General features: G+C 40.5%; 1 protein-coding gene across 1 annotated transcript in view; it reads left to right on the plus strand.

The window, feature by feature from the left end:
* LOC126273419 (odorant receptor 83a-like) overlaps positions 1-14740 on the plus strand; it is a 103069-nt gene that overhangs the window by 61580 nt on the left and 26749 nt on the right. Inside the window, exon 5 of the mRNA XM_049976971.1 lies at positions 4146-4301. Coding sequence (XP_049832928.1) covers positions 4146-4301 — 156 coding nt within the window. The remainder of the gene's footprint in view (positions 1-4145; positions 4302-14740) is intronic.

Here is a 14740-nt window from a genome sequence, read left to right on the forward strand (position 1 = left end):
CTTGCTTTATCGCCTTTTAATACATCATACACATGTGAGAATTGAAGGAGATGGGACCTGGATAAACTAAAAGAACCAGAGGTTGTACGGAGTTTCAAGGAGTGCATAAGGGAGCAATAGACAGGAAAGGGGGAAAGAAATACAATAGAAGAAGAATGGGTAGCTTTGAGTGATGAAGTAGTGAAGGCAGCAGAGGCTCAAGTAAGTAAAAAGACGTGGGCTAGTAGAAATCCTTGGGTAACAGAAGAAATATAGAATTTAATTGATGAAAGGAGAAAATATAAAAATGCAGTAAATGAAGCAGGCAAAAAGGAATACAAACGTCTCAAAAATGAGATCGACAGGAAGTGCAAAATAGCTAAACAGGGATGGCTAGAGGACAAATGTAAGGATGTAGAGACTTATCTCACTAGGGGTAAGATAGATACTGCCTACAGGAAAATTAAAGAGACATTTGGAGAAAAGACGACTACTTGTATGAATATTAAGCGCTCAGTTGGAAACCCAGTTCTAACCAAAGAAGGGAAAGCAGAAAGGTGGAAGGAGTGTATAGAAGGTCTATACAAGGGCGATGTACTTGAGGACAACATTATGGAAATGGAAGAGGATGTAGATGAAGATGAATTGCGAGATACGATACTGCGTGAAGAGTTTGACAGAGCACTGAAAGACCTGAGTCGAAACAAGGCCCCTGGAGTAGACAACATTCCATTGGAACTACTAACGGCCTTGGGAGAGCCAGTCCTGACAAAACTCTACCATCTGGTGAGCAAGATGTATGAGACAGTCGAAATACCCTCAGACTTCAAGACGAATATAATAATTCCAATCCCAAAGAAAGCAGGTGTTGACAGATGTGAAAATTACCGAACTATCAGTTTAATAAGTCACAGCTGCAAAATACTAACGCGAGTTCTTTGCAGACGAATGGAAAAACTAGTAGAAGCCGACATCGGGGAAGGTCAATTTGGATTCCGTAGAAATGTTGGAACACGTGAGGCAATACTGACCCTACGACTTATCTTAGAAGCTAGATTGAGGAAGGGCAAACCTACGTTTCTAGCATTTGTAGACTTAGAGAAAGCTTTTGACAATGTTGACAGGGATACTCTCGCTCAAATTCTGAGGGTGGCAGTGGTAAAACACAGGGAGCGAAAGGCTATTTACAATTTTTACAGAAACCAGATGGCAGTTATAAGAGTCGAGGGACATGAAAGGGAAGGAGTGGTTGGGAAGGGAGTGAGAGAGGGCTGTAGTCTATCCCCTATGTTATCCAATCTGTATATTGAGCAAGCAGTGAAGGAAACAAAAGAAAAGTTCGGAGTAGGTATTAAAGTCCATGGAGAAAAAATAAAAACTTTGAGGTTCGCCGATGACATTGTAATTGTGTCAGAGACAGCAAACGACTTGGAAGAGCAGTTGAACGGAATGGACAGTGTCTTGAAAGGAGGATATAACATGAGCATCAACAAAAGCAAAACGAGGATAATGGAATGTAGCCGAATTAAGTCGGGTGATGCTGAGGGAATTAGATTAGGAAATGAGACACTTAAAGTAGTAAAGGAGGTTTGCTATTTGGGGAGCAAAATAACTGATAATGGTCGAAGTAGAGAGGATATAAAATGTAGACTTGCAATGGCAAGGAAAGCGTTTCTGAAGAAGAGAAATTTGTTAACGTAGAGTATAGATTTAAGTGTTAGGAAGTCATTTCTGAAAGTATTTGTATGGAGTGTAGCCATGTATGGAAGTGAAACGTGGACGATAAATAGTTTGGACAAGAAGAGAATAGAAGCTTTCGAACTGTGGTGCTACAGAAGAATGCTGAAGATTAGATGGGTAGATCACATAACTAATCAGGAAGCATTGAATAGGAGTGGGGAGAAGAGACGTTTGTGGCACAACTTGACCAGAAGAAGGGATCGGTTGGTAGGACATGTTCTGAGTTTCAGCGGATCACCAACTTAGTATTGGAGGTCAGCGTGGAGTGTAAAAATCGTAGAGGGAGACCGAGAGATGAATACACTAAGCAGAATCAGAAGGATGTAGGTTGCATTAGGTAATGGGAGATGAAGAAGCTTGCACAGGATAGAGTTAGCATGGAGAGCTACATCAAACCAGTGTCTGGACTGAAGACCACAACAACAACAACAACAAGAGTTGTTAAGTCAGCGCTTAGAGCGTTTACAGCTCAAAGAATGTGTCATAATTTGTAACTGTCCCGACGTGAGATATGTTTGTACATCACTGCGTTTCTCAGGTTGATTCACACTCACGTTTGCAAATTCATGGCTATTATGACACCCAACACATAAGAAGAAAAATAATATTATATATCTTAAAACCTGAGATCACATATTCTGATAGCTGATGAAGTTACAAGTCGAATGTCCATAGTCGCAGGTTGATTACATGAATGTTAAGCAAGTGCATGAACTTAATATGCAGATCTCTCTCACGTAAATCAGTTAAGAGCTAAAGTGTGAATCTATCAAGGTGTAGGTGAGCGATAGGGCTGTCAGACAGTAACGTCAACATAATTATGTGATTAACATGACACAAATATGGCGGTGGTCATTAGGGAAAGCCAATGCCCTTCAAATTTAGCTCGTGGCCAATGCGGTAGGGAAGACAGACATTTACCTTCATGTCTTCTCGTTAGCGTCATAAGGAGATGCTACATCTAAGAATGTCCTCCTCCGGTACATAAAGACGCAACAGGGAGCGCTCAGGCGAGCTATACTACACGGCCGTCAACGAGGGCGATGATTTTAGTCCTTGCAGTGACTAAACTTATAAAACTTCCAGAGATTATCATCCACCTCACTGTGGATTACCCATTTTACCGCAACGTCAACATCGATGAAACAATCTGCTGCCATCTTACATGACTGCATGCTTAGTCCTCTGTTAGGTTGCCTCTAGACTTGCAGAACCCAAGATTGCTGTTAATTCCATTGCGTTGCGAGAACATGGCATCGATAGACGGTTGTGTAGCGGGAACGCATGTATGGCGTAACTCTATGACTTGATGACGACTTACCTGTTGTCCGGAAGCCGTTGAGCGCTACGCTCTATGTCGCCCTTTGGAACGAATCCCTGGACCTCTCATACCTAGTGAACAACACCAATGTTCTTCCTGTACAGTTCTTTCTCGTGGGCATTACAAATTAGTCCCATTTGCTTTGATTCATACGTAATGTGGTAGTTACTAGGTCTCTTAACATCTAGTCTTTCTGTTTTTAACGAGCTGTCGTCTACAGTAAGCAGACTTCCGATTCTCTTTAGTACTTTTCCGGCCAAATACGTTTCCCACTTCTGGCCATATATTTTTCCAATTCTAGCACTGTGGATTAGTGGCCCCCATAATGCAAATGCTGATTCAAGTTTCATTTCTGTCTACAAACTGTTCCCTATCTGTGACAGTCTCACCTGTACCAAGATATTCACACACCTCGTTTTGGCAGAAACCCTTGCAGAATGACAGTAAGTCCGACACTAGCACATTCTTAGCGACAGAAGAGTTTCTTTGGAGGCTCGAATGTTCTCATCTGAGCTTAGGGAGACAAGTGAGTCAGAGAAAGACTAAAACACAAGATATACATGCTTTTCTGTGCCCGAAAATTTATGTAGCACTTCTAGCCTTGCATTAAGACCTTTTATTCAAGTGTGACTAGTTTGGGTGACACACTGCACCTTCATCAGCCCACTTTATTTGCAAAAACTGGACGAGTAATCGTCTTCCCATAATACCATAACGAAAGATAAAAATCAAACTCGCCGTCTGCAAGCGTGCTCAGGTAAGAATTGCCGTTTATAAGGTGGCGCTCCATAAAGGTTTGCAGTAATCGAGCATAGTTTATAACAACTGTTACACCACTATGGAAGGTTAGTTATAGACCCAAACTTGCCCAATAGAGGGGCCCGATGACGGGGAAACCGTTCCTAGCTGAAAGAGCATTGAACACGCAACTGAATATTCTACCTTTAATTATCAAACATTGACCAGCCGTTTTTTTCTACGCTTGTGTCAGTGAATTTCTCCTAAAATGAGTCGTATAAACAGATACATCTAACTCAGAGTATTAACTTAAATTTCGCTAATAGCAGAGTTATTCACCTTTACAGTACATTCTCTTTCTCTACAGAGTCAGCAGGTGAGCATGTCTGCCTACTGCTCCCCGTGGCACCAAGCGACCAAGGGGTACCGGCGGGCTCTATGTGTCGTCATGTGCCGCGCTCAGCGACCGCTGACTTTGACAGCCGGGAAGTTTTACGTCGTTTCACGTGCGACGTTCTTAACTGTAAGTACACAGCATGAACATAAGAGATATCACCGATTTACCACTTAACACTATGCACCGAAAGCTACTGAAAGGTCTACATATAGGCATTTCACTAGTTACTTAGTAGCTAGAACCCTCTACTATCATCCGTAAGTTAACTTCCATATTTGACGTACCTACTGGAAACATTAGACTACTGTAATGATAGTGGGAAACGCTCTACAGAGGACCTTTGTTCAGTGGAAGGCATAGCTTACACATGCCTTCCGACGATATATTAGCTTCATAGTTTACCTTGTTACCTTTCAGCCATTTATTAGTTACTTCCAAATGGGAATTTAATATTTGTATACACTTCTTTAAACTGTAAAATAATTCATATACCGAGTCTCAGAATCCGAAAAACTTTACGTAAACAGTCATCTACCATGCAAAACCTATTTTGTGTGAAGCAACACAAAACATTCATTCTACGAAACAACTGCACACCTATAGATCACCCCTGGAGTGTGTCAGACTACTACGTGACTGTATTTTTAAGAGTTCCTTATGTGCAAATGACCACTTAAGCCCATATATGAGACCCTGTATAAGTAGTACGATAGCGAGCATTCTAGTGCATGTTTATGTAATTTACGATCTTTATTCTAGAGCCGTTATAAAACGCACAACTTTTTTAATTAGGCTCCTACATAACTGTGCCTGTCCCTGTCTGCCTCCTCTCTGTCAGACCCCCTGTCCCCTCTTTATCCCTCCCCTTAAAAGCCTTACGTCCAAGACGTTTCTGTATCCGACCTCCTGGACAAAGGGCGGAGTATTCCAAGGTCTCCTTCACATTTGGTGGCAGGGCCACTAACACTTTTGTCCAGTACTTAATGCAGTAAGGACCACCATGATGAAGCGTCTCCAGCACCAGCGAGGCATCAGAAGGAATACAAAGACAGCATTTGTAAGTTATTACTCCTTCATTATTACTATTATTGCTGCTATTGTTCTATATGTGCATGTATCTGAATATACGTACTGTGTTGTATTACTGTTGTTGCAGGCTTGCATGACTCCACACAGTCCCAGACAGTCAGAACCATCAGCACCACCTGTAGGTGTTTGAACAGCAGCAATCACAGTAGCAGCAACAGCAGCAGACAGCATATCTGTTCCTGGACTTGCTGGCTGTTGATCATCCACAGTGAGCAGTACCAGCAGGATCGAAACTGATGTCGAGTGCTGCTGCTATTACTAATAGCAGAATGCTGACCTGCTCTTTGCTAATATGTACAACTAAACAACAAGTGACTCAAAATGTGTGAATCTGGGGCATGCATTACACTTGTGTCAGAAGATGTCGTGCATAGAGAGAAGTGTGGTACTAAAGTTCATTATATGTGTGTAGAATTAGACTACTTGTGTGATATGATCGAGGGCAAAGAAAGAAAAATAAGAGGAGGGTGTAGTTCATCGCTTGTTCCAGTTTATGTTTACACATTGACAGGTGAAACAGCAATATTAGATATGTATGGAGAGGCAATGCTCGAGCAGTGATGGTGTGGCCATATAACCCAAACATACAAGTGTATTTAATTTATGAGAAATACCACCTTCTGTGCATTAGTGACTATATCAGACAAACTGTATTGCTGGTAGCAATATGTTGCTGTGGCGTTCCAGTACTTAATTACGTATTTGTGGGCCAACAAATTGAAGTCACACAAACTACGAAAAAATTCATATACTCCATTTGTATCATAAAGTATAAAAGTAGACGTTTGTGATTACTGAAAATTCTGATAATATATCAATGTACAAAATCGACCTGATACGATTTAATAGAATTGAACCAAATACAAGGCACGAAAACATGAACTGTTTTGGCAATGTATGTATTTATACAGGTTGTCGTTGTTATTGTTCTGGTCTTCAGTCCTGAGACTGGTTTGATGCAGTTCTCCATGCTACTCTATCCTGAGCAAGCTTATTCACCTCCCAGTACCTACTGCAACCTACATCCTTATGAATCTGCTTAGTGTATTCATCTCTTGGTCTCCCTCTACGACTTTTCCCCCACGATGCCATCCAATGCTAAATTGGTGATCCCTTGATGCCTCAGAACATGTCCTGCCAACCGATCCCCTCTTCTGGTCAAGTTGTGCCACAAATATCGCTTCTTCCCAATCCTATTCAATACTTCCTCATTAGTTATGTGATCTACCCATATAATCTTCAGCATTTGTGTGAAGCACCACATTTCGAAAGCTTCTATTCTCTTCTTGTCCAAACTATTTATCGCCCATCTTTCACTTCCATACATGGATACACTCCATACAAATACTTTCAGAAACGACTTCCTGACACTTAAATTGATACTCGATGTTAACAAATTTCTCCTCTTCCGAAATGCTTTCCTTGACATTGCCTGTCTACATTTTATATCCGCTCTACTTCGACAATCTTCAGTTATTTTGCTCCCCAAATGGCAAAACTCCTTTACTACTTTAAGTGTCTCATTTCCTAATCTAATACCCTCAGCATCTCTCGACTTAATTCGACTACATTCCATTATTCTCTTTTTGCTTTTATTGACGTTCATCTTATATGCTCCTCTCAAGACGCTATCCATTCCGTTCAACTGCTCTTCCAAGTCTTCTGCTGTCTCTGACAGAATTACAATGTCATCGGCGAATCTCAAGGTTTTTATTTCTTCTCCATGTATTTTAATACCTATTCCAAATTTTTCTTTTGTTTCCTTTACTACTTGCTCAATACACAGATTGAACAGCATCTGGGAGAGGGTACAACCCTGTCTCACTCCCTTCCCAACCACTGCTTCCCTTTCATGTCCCTCGACTTTTATAACTGACATCTAGTTTCTGTACAAATTGTAAATAGCCTTTCGTTCCCTGTATTTTACCCCTGCCACCTTCAGAATCTGAAAGAGAGTATTCCTGTCAACATTGTCAAAAGCTTTCTCTAAGTCTACAAATGCTACAAACGTAGGTTTGCCTTTCCTTAATCTAGTTTCCAAGCTAGGTCGTAGGGTCAGTATTGCCTCACATGTTTCACTATTTCTACGGAATTAAAACTGATCTTCTTCGATGTAGGCTTCTACTGGTTTTTCCATTCATTTGTAAAGAATTCGCGTTAGTATTTTGCAGCTGTGACTTATTAATCTGATAGTTCGATAATTTTCACATCTGTCAACACCTGCTTTCTTTGGGATTGGAATTATTATATTCTTCTTGAGGTCTGAGGGTATTTCGCCTGTCTCATACATCTTGCTTACCAGATGGTAGAGTTTTGTCAGGACTGGCTCTCCTAAGGCTGTCAGTAGTTCTAATGGAATGTTGTCTACTCCCAGGGCCTTGATTCGTCTCAGGTCTTTCATTGCTCTGTCAAACTCTTCACGTAGTATCATATCTCCCGTTTCATCTTCATCTACATCCTCTTCCATTTCCATAATATTGTCCTCAAGAACATCGCCCCTGTATAGACCCTCTACATACTCCTTCCACCTTTCTGTTTTCCCTTCTTTGCTAAGAACAGAGTTCGTGATATTCATACAAGTGGTTCTCTTTTCTCCAAAGGTCTTTTTAATTTTCCTGTAGGCAGTACCTATCTTACCTCTAGTGAGATAAGCCTCTACATCCTTACATTTGTCCTCTAGCCATCCCTGCTGAGCCATTTTGCACTTCTTGTGGATCTCATTTCTGAGACGTTTGTATTCCTTTTTGCCCGCTTCATTTACTGCATTTTTATATTTTCTCCTTTCATCAATTATATTCAATATTTCCTCTGTTACACAAGGATTTCCATTAGCCTTCGTCTTTTTACCTACTTGATCCTCTGCTGCCTTCACTACGTCATCTCTCAAAGCTACCCATTCTTTTTCTACTGTATTTCCTTTCTCCATTCCTGTCAATTGTTCTCTTATGCTCTCCCTGAAACTCTATAAAACCTTTGGTTTAGCCAATTTATCCAGGTCCCATTTCCTTAAATTCCAACCCTTTTGCAGTTTCTTCAGTTTTAATTAACAGTTCATTACCAATAGATTGTGGTCAGAGTCCACATCTGCCCCAGGAATTGTCCTACAATTTAAAACCTGATTCCTACATCTCTGTCTTACCATTATATAATCTATGTGGAACCTGTCAGTATCTCCAGGTTTCTTCCATGTAGACAACCTTCTTTTATGATTCTTGAACCAAGTGTTAGTTATGATTAAGTTGTGCTCTGTGCAAAATTCTACCAGACGGTTTCCTCTTGCATTTCTTCCCCCCAATCCATATTCACCTACTATGTTTCCTTCTCTCCCTTTTCCTACTACCGAATTCCAGTCACCCATAACTATTATATTTTCGTCTCCCTTCACTATCTGAATAATTTCTTTTATTTCATGATAGATTTCTTCAATTTCTTCGTAATCTGCAGAGCTAGTTGGCATATAAACGTGTACTACTGTAGTAGGCGTGGGCTTCGTGTCTATCTAGGCCACAATAATGCGTTCACTATGCTGATTGTAGTAACTTACCTGCATTCCTATTTTTTATTCATTATTAATCCTACTCCTGCATTACTCCTATTTGACGTTGTATTTATAACGCTGTATTCGCCTGACCAAAAGTCTTGTTCCTCCTGCCACCAAATTTCACTAATTCCCACTATATCTAACTTTAACCTATCCACTTCCCTTTTTAAATTTTCTAATGTACCTGATTAAAGGATCTGACATTGCACGCTCTGATCCATAGAACGCCAGTTTTCTCTCTCCTGATAATGACGTCCTATTGAAAACGTTGTTACATGTAAAAATAAAAAAATATTGTAGTCGAAATATACTTTTCTTGTTAGCAACATGGATGCATGAGCTGTTAAGCTAATTCTCGCACTTGTCAGCTCTTGCAGCCTTTGGAATTGTGAGATTGATGTTTTTCCGAAACTTCAGATGGTATGTGGGAAATTAAGGAGATGGGACCTGGATAAACTGAAAGAACCAGAGGTTGTAGAGAGTTTCAGGGAGAGCATAAGGGAACAATTGACAGGAATGGAGGAAAGAAATACAGTAGAAGAAGAATGGGGAGCTCTGAGGGATGTAGTAGTGAAGGCAGCAGAGGATAAAGTAGGTACAAAGACGAGGGTTGCTAGAAATCCTTGGGTAACAGAAGAAATATTGAATCTAATTGATGAAAGGAGAAAATATAAATATGCAGTAAATGAAGCAGGCAAAAAGGAATACAAACGTCTCAAAAATGAGATCGACAGGAAGTGCAAAATGGCTAAACTGGGATGGCTAGAGGACAAATGTAAGGATGTAGAAGCTTATCTCACTAGGGGTAAGATAGATACTGCCTACAGGAAAATTAAAGAGACCTTTGGAGAGAAGAGAACCACGTGTATGAATATCAAGAGCTCAGATGGCAGCCCAGTTCTAAGCAAAGAAGGGAAGGCAGAAAGGTGGAAGGAGTATATAGAAGGTTTATACAAGGGCGATGTACTTGAGGACAATATTATGGAAATAGAAGAGGATGTAGATGAAGACGAAATGGGAGATACGATACTGCGTGAAGAGTTTGACAGAGCACTGAAAGACCTGAGTCGAAACAAGGCCCCCGGAGTAGACAACATTCCATTAGAACTACTGACGGCCTTGGGAGAGCCAGTCATGACAAAACTCTACCATCTGGTGAGCAAGATGTATGAGACAGGCGAAATACCCTCAGACTTCAAGAAGAATATAATAATTCCAATCCCAAAGAAAGCAGGTGCTGACAGATGTGAAAATTACCGAACTATCAGTTTAATAACCCACGGCTGCAAAATACTAACGCGAATTCTTTACAGACGAATGGAAAAACTGGTAGATGCAGACCTCGGCGAGGATCAGTTTGGATTTCGTCGAAATGTTGGAACACGTGAGGCAATACTGACCTTACGACTTATCTTAGAAGAAAGATTAAGAAAAGGCAAACCAACGTTTCTAGCATTTGTAGACTTAGAGAAAGCTTTTGACAATGTTGACTGGAATACTCTTTTTCAAATTCTAAAGGTGGCAGGGGTAAAATACAGGGAGCGAAAGGCTATTTATAATTTGTACAGAAACCAGATGGCAGTAATAAAAGTCGAGGGGCATGAAAGGGAAGCAGTGGTTGGGAAAGGAGTGAGACAGGGTTGTAGCCTCTCCCCGATGTTATTCAATCTGTATATTGAGCAAGCAGTAAAGGAAACAAAAGAAAAATTTGGAGTAGGTATTAAAATTCATGGAGACAAAGTAAAAACTTTGAGGTTCGCCGATGACATTGTAATTCTGTCAGAGACGGCAAAGGACTTGGAAGAGCAGTTGAACGGAATGGACAGTGTCTTGAAAGGAGGATATAAGATGAACATTAACAAAAGCAAAACGAGGATAATGGAATGTAGTCAAATTAAATCGGGTGATGCTGAGGGAATTAGATTAGGAAATGAGACACTTAAAGTAGTAAAGGAGTTTTGCTATTTAGGAAGTAAAATAACTGATGATGGTCGAAGTAGAGAGGATATAAAATGTAGACTGGCAATGGCAAGGAAAGCGTTTCTCAAGAAGAGAAATTTGTTAACATCGAATATAGATTTATGTATCAGGAAGTTGTTTCTGAAAGTATTTGTTTGGAGTGTAGCCATGTATGGAAGTGAAACATGGACGATAACTAGTTTGGACAAGAAGAGAATAGAAACTTTCGAAATGTGGTGCTACAGAAGAATGCTGAAGATAAGGTGGATAGATCACGTAACTAATGAGGAGGTATTGAATAGGATTGGAGAGAAGAGAAGTTTGTGGCACAACTTGACTAGAAGAATGGATCGGTTGGTAGGACATGTTTTGAGGCATCAAGGGATCACAAATTTAGCATTGGAGGGCAGCGTGGAGGGTAAAAATCGTAGAGGGAGACCGAGAGATGAGTACACTAAGCAGATTCAGAAGGATGTAGGTTGCAGTAGGTACTGGGAGATGAAGCAGCTTGCACAGGATAGAGTAGCATGGAGAGCTGCATCAAACCAGTCTCAGGACTGAAGACAACAACAACAACAACAACAACAACAGATGGTATGTCGCCAGATTCCAACATTCTACATAACAAAGTTAATAGTCGTTTTGTTGTCACTCCCCCCAATGACTTTAGAAATTCTAATGGAATGCTATCTATCTCGTCTGCCTTATTTGATCATAAGTCTTCAAAAGCTCTCTCCCCTATGTATCCTGTATCGACTCATGTTGCTTCTTCTATAACGTCAGACACATCTTCCCCCCTCATAGAGGCCTTCAACGTACTCTTTTCCCATTTCCACTCTCTCCTCTGCATTTAATAGTGGAATTCTCGTTACACTCTTAATGTTACCAATTTTGCTTTTAATTTCACTGAAGATTGTATTGTATTTTCTATATGCTGAATCAGTATTTCCTATGATCATTTCTTTTTGGATTTCTTCACATTCTCCATGCACCTATTTTGTCTTCCCTTCCCTGCACTTCCTTTTATTTCATTCTTCAGCTATTTGTAATTCTCTATTCTTGAAGTTCCCTGATCGTTTATGGACTTCCGTCTCTCATCGATTACCTGAAGTATTTCTTGTGTTATCCTTGGTTACCTTCTTTGTACCTATGTTCCTCTTTCCAGTTTCAGTGATTGAACTTTTAGGAGATGTCCATTCCTCTCCAACTGTTCTGCCTAGTAACTATTATTTATTGCTGTATCTACAGCCTTAGAGAACTTCAAGCATATCTCATCATTTCTTAGTACTCCCATATTCAACTTCTTTATGTATTGATTGTTCCTCAACAATCTCTTAAACTTCTACCTACTGTTCTCATTACTGCATTGGATCTGAGCCTATATCTGTACCTGGGTATGCGTTACAATCCAGTATCTAATTTCAGCATCTCTCACTGACCATGTAATCTAACTGAAATCTTCTTTTTCCCAGTATACTTCCTCCTCTTGTGATTCTTGAACAGAGTATTCGCTATTACTAGCTGAAATTAATTCCAAAGCGCAGTAAGTCTTTCTCCTTCCTCGTTTATGGCCCAAAGCCCCTATTGTTCTGTAACATTTTCTTCTACTTCTACCTTTACAAGTGCATTCCAGTCCCTCATGACTGTTAGATTTTCATTTCCCTTTGCGTACTATATTTCCCTTCCAATACCTTCTACTCTTTCTGTATCTCTTCATCTTCTGCTTGCGACGTCGGCATGTATATCTGAACTATCGTTGTTGGAGTTGGTTTGCTGTCGATTCTGGTAGGAACAGCCCTATCAATGAATTGCTCACAGTAATACACTCTGTGCCCTACCTTCCTATTCATACCGAAGCCTGCTTCTGTATTACGATCTTATGCTGCTGTTGATATCACCCCATACTCAACTGAGTAGATAAATCCTGGTCTTCTTTCCGTTTCATTTCACTGGCCCTCACTATATTTAGACTGAGACTTTGCATTTGCCTTTTCCGATGTTGTAGTTTCCCTGCCACATTCAGACGTCTGCCATTCGACGCCCTGATTCGTAGAACGTTACCCTTTCCTTGATTATTCATCGTTTTTCTCATGTTCACCTTCACCTTGGCAGTCTCCTCCTGGAGATCCGAGTGGGAGACCATTGTGGAATCTTTTGCCAATTGAAAGATCATCATGACACGTTCTCAATTACAGGCCACATGCCCCAGATATATATTATGTGTTTTTAATGCAGTGGTTTCCATTACCTTCTGCATCCACATGCCGTTCACCATTGCTGATCCTTCCGCCCTTAGGGGCAGTTGCCCTACGGCAGGTGAATGCCCTGAACTTCCAACTGCTCCACTTCCCTCTTTGACAAGGCCATTGGCGGAATGAGGGTGACTCCTTATGCCAGAAGTCTTAGGACGCAAATGTCGATTACTAATAAGAATTTAAGTGGTGGAATGTTTCGGACCCTGGACTGAGGACGTTTTGATTAGTAATAAAATAAATTACCCATATAAGATGGATGCATCCTCATAAACACTTGGAAACATGAACAAATACCTATGAATAGTGATTCAAACTCTTATTCTGCATAAATTCACGCAGAGACATCCATCTGTTTACAAAATAAATAAGTAAAACTTCATCCACTCAAACTTATGAATTGAATCACATTCAGAGTGATGAGGGTGCGGTTCCAATCTGAATTTCCAGTCCCATCATCAGAGAGAAATCACTTGTCATCATGACAGGACAGTCTGAGTTTTAGTTGTGATGCCATGTAGCCACATGATCTCATGACCAAAAAACTACTTGATGCACAATGTGCGAGGGCGTAAGTGCAGCACCACCAACACCATCTAAAAGGCATCCCTTTTAATCCATGATCGTTACAGACATTGAGACCACATGCTACATACCCTTAGCCTGTCTTTGTGTGGCGCCACTGTCTGTACAGTGGGCATACATCTTAGGTCAGAGACCCATAAACTTCCTAGTCTGAGAGCCATTCGCCAGTAACCTTAATGTTTTGTGGTGTTTTTCTGTAAGGATTACTCAATGCATATTCAGATGCATCGACTTCCTAGGAATGGCACCTAATTATTTCATATGGATCACAGACACACACCATAGATGAAGCTGTCTGTACCATAGATATTAATTATGGATCAGGCCAGTTCTACTTATTGAACTGGTAATGAAAGTACATGTGGAGTTTGGAGAGATCTATCGATCAAACACACAAATACCGACATAGATTTTTAAAGTTGCACTAAAACAGCAGCCATCTGTCGAGAGAATAATCCTTTATTGAAGATTGTGACATACTTATAATTTTCCATTGACGTATCCATCTCACTGGTAAAGTAAACGTACATCGTAGTAGTTCTCACCTTTCCTGTAGTTTCCTGAAAAATCTCCTTGTTCATTGATTCAAAAAATCTTTTCCAGAATCATATGTCAAGAGAGTTCTTTCGATGCTTATAGAACGATTGTTACTCTCATTCCTCAAATGATCAGCCCATCATTAATGGCTGTGTTGTTCTTAGAAGCATATCCAGTCTGGATGTTGGAGACGAAGGCACTGGCTGAGAAACACATTTGAGTGAGTATGATCACTCCCTAATGATAACATAGGTGCCGCTGCACCATTGGCAGATGGTTCTGTTGGAACACTGGTATTCTCCTTAATCATACTTTTCCAAGTTTATCATGACGAACTACATCACATCATCATCAGTAAATGGTGACAACAGTATAATGTCATCAATATTAGCTAACAGGTGTTGGTACTTACTGCAGTCACCATCATCATTCTGATTACCACATCAGTGTTTCATTTAGTCCTCTATGCTGGCTGGCAATCTAAGAGAGAATCAGCCTGGGGTCACTCTCCACAGGGCTCTTTATAAGCTCTTTCAGACATGTGGTATATGCTGATAAGGGACTCAGTCCCACTAAGCTGTCATTGCAATAACATTATTTAC

This window comes from Schistocerca gregaria, chromosome 5, assembly GCF_023897955.1.
Source record: "Schistocerca gregaria isolate iqSchGreg1 chromosome 5, iqSchGreg1.2, whole genome shotgun sequence".
Classification (NCBI taxonomy): domain Eukaryota; kingdom Metazoa; phylum Arthropoda; class Insecta; order Orthoptera; family Acrididae; genus Schistocerca; species Schistocerca gregaria.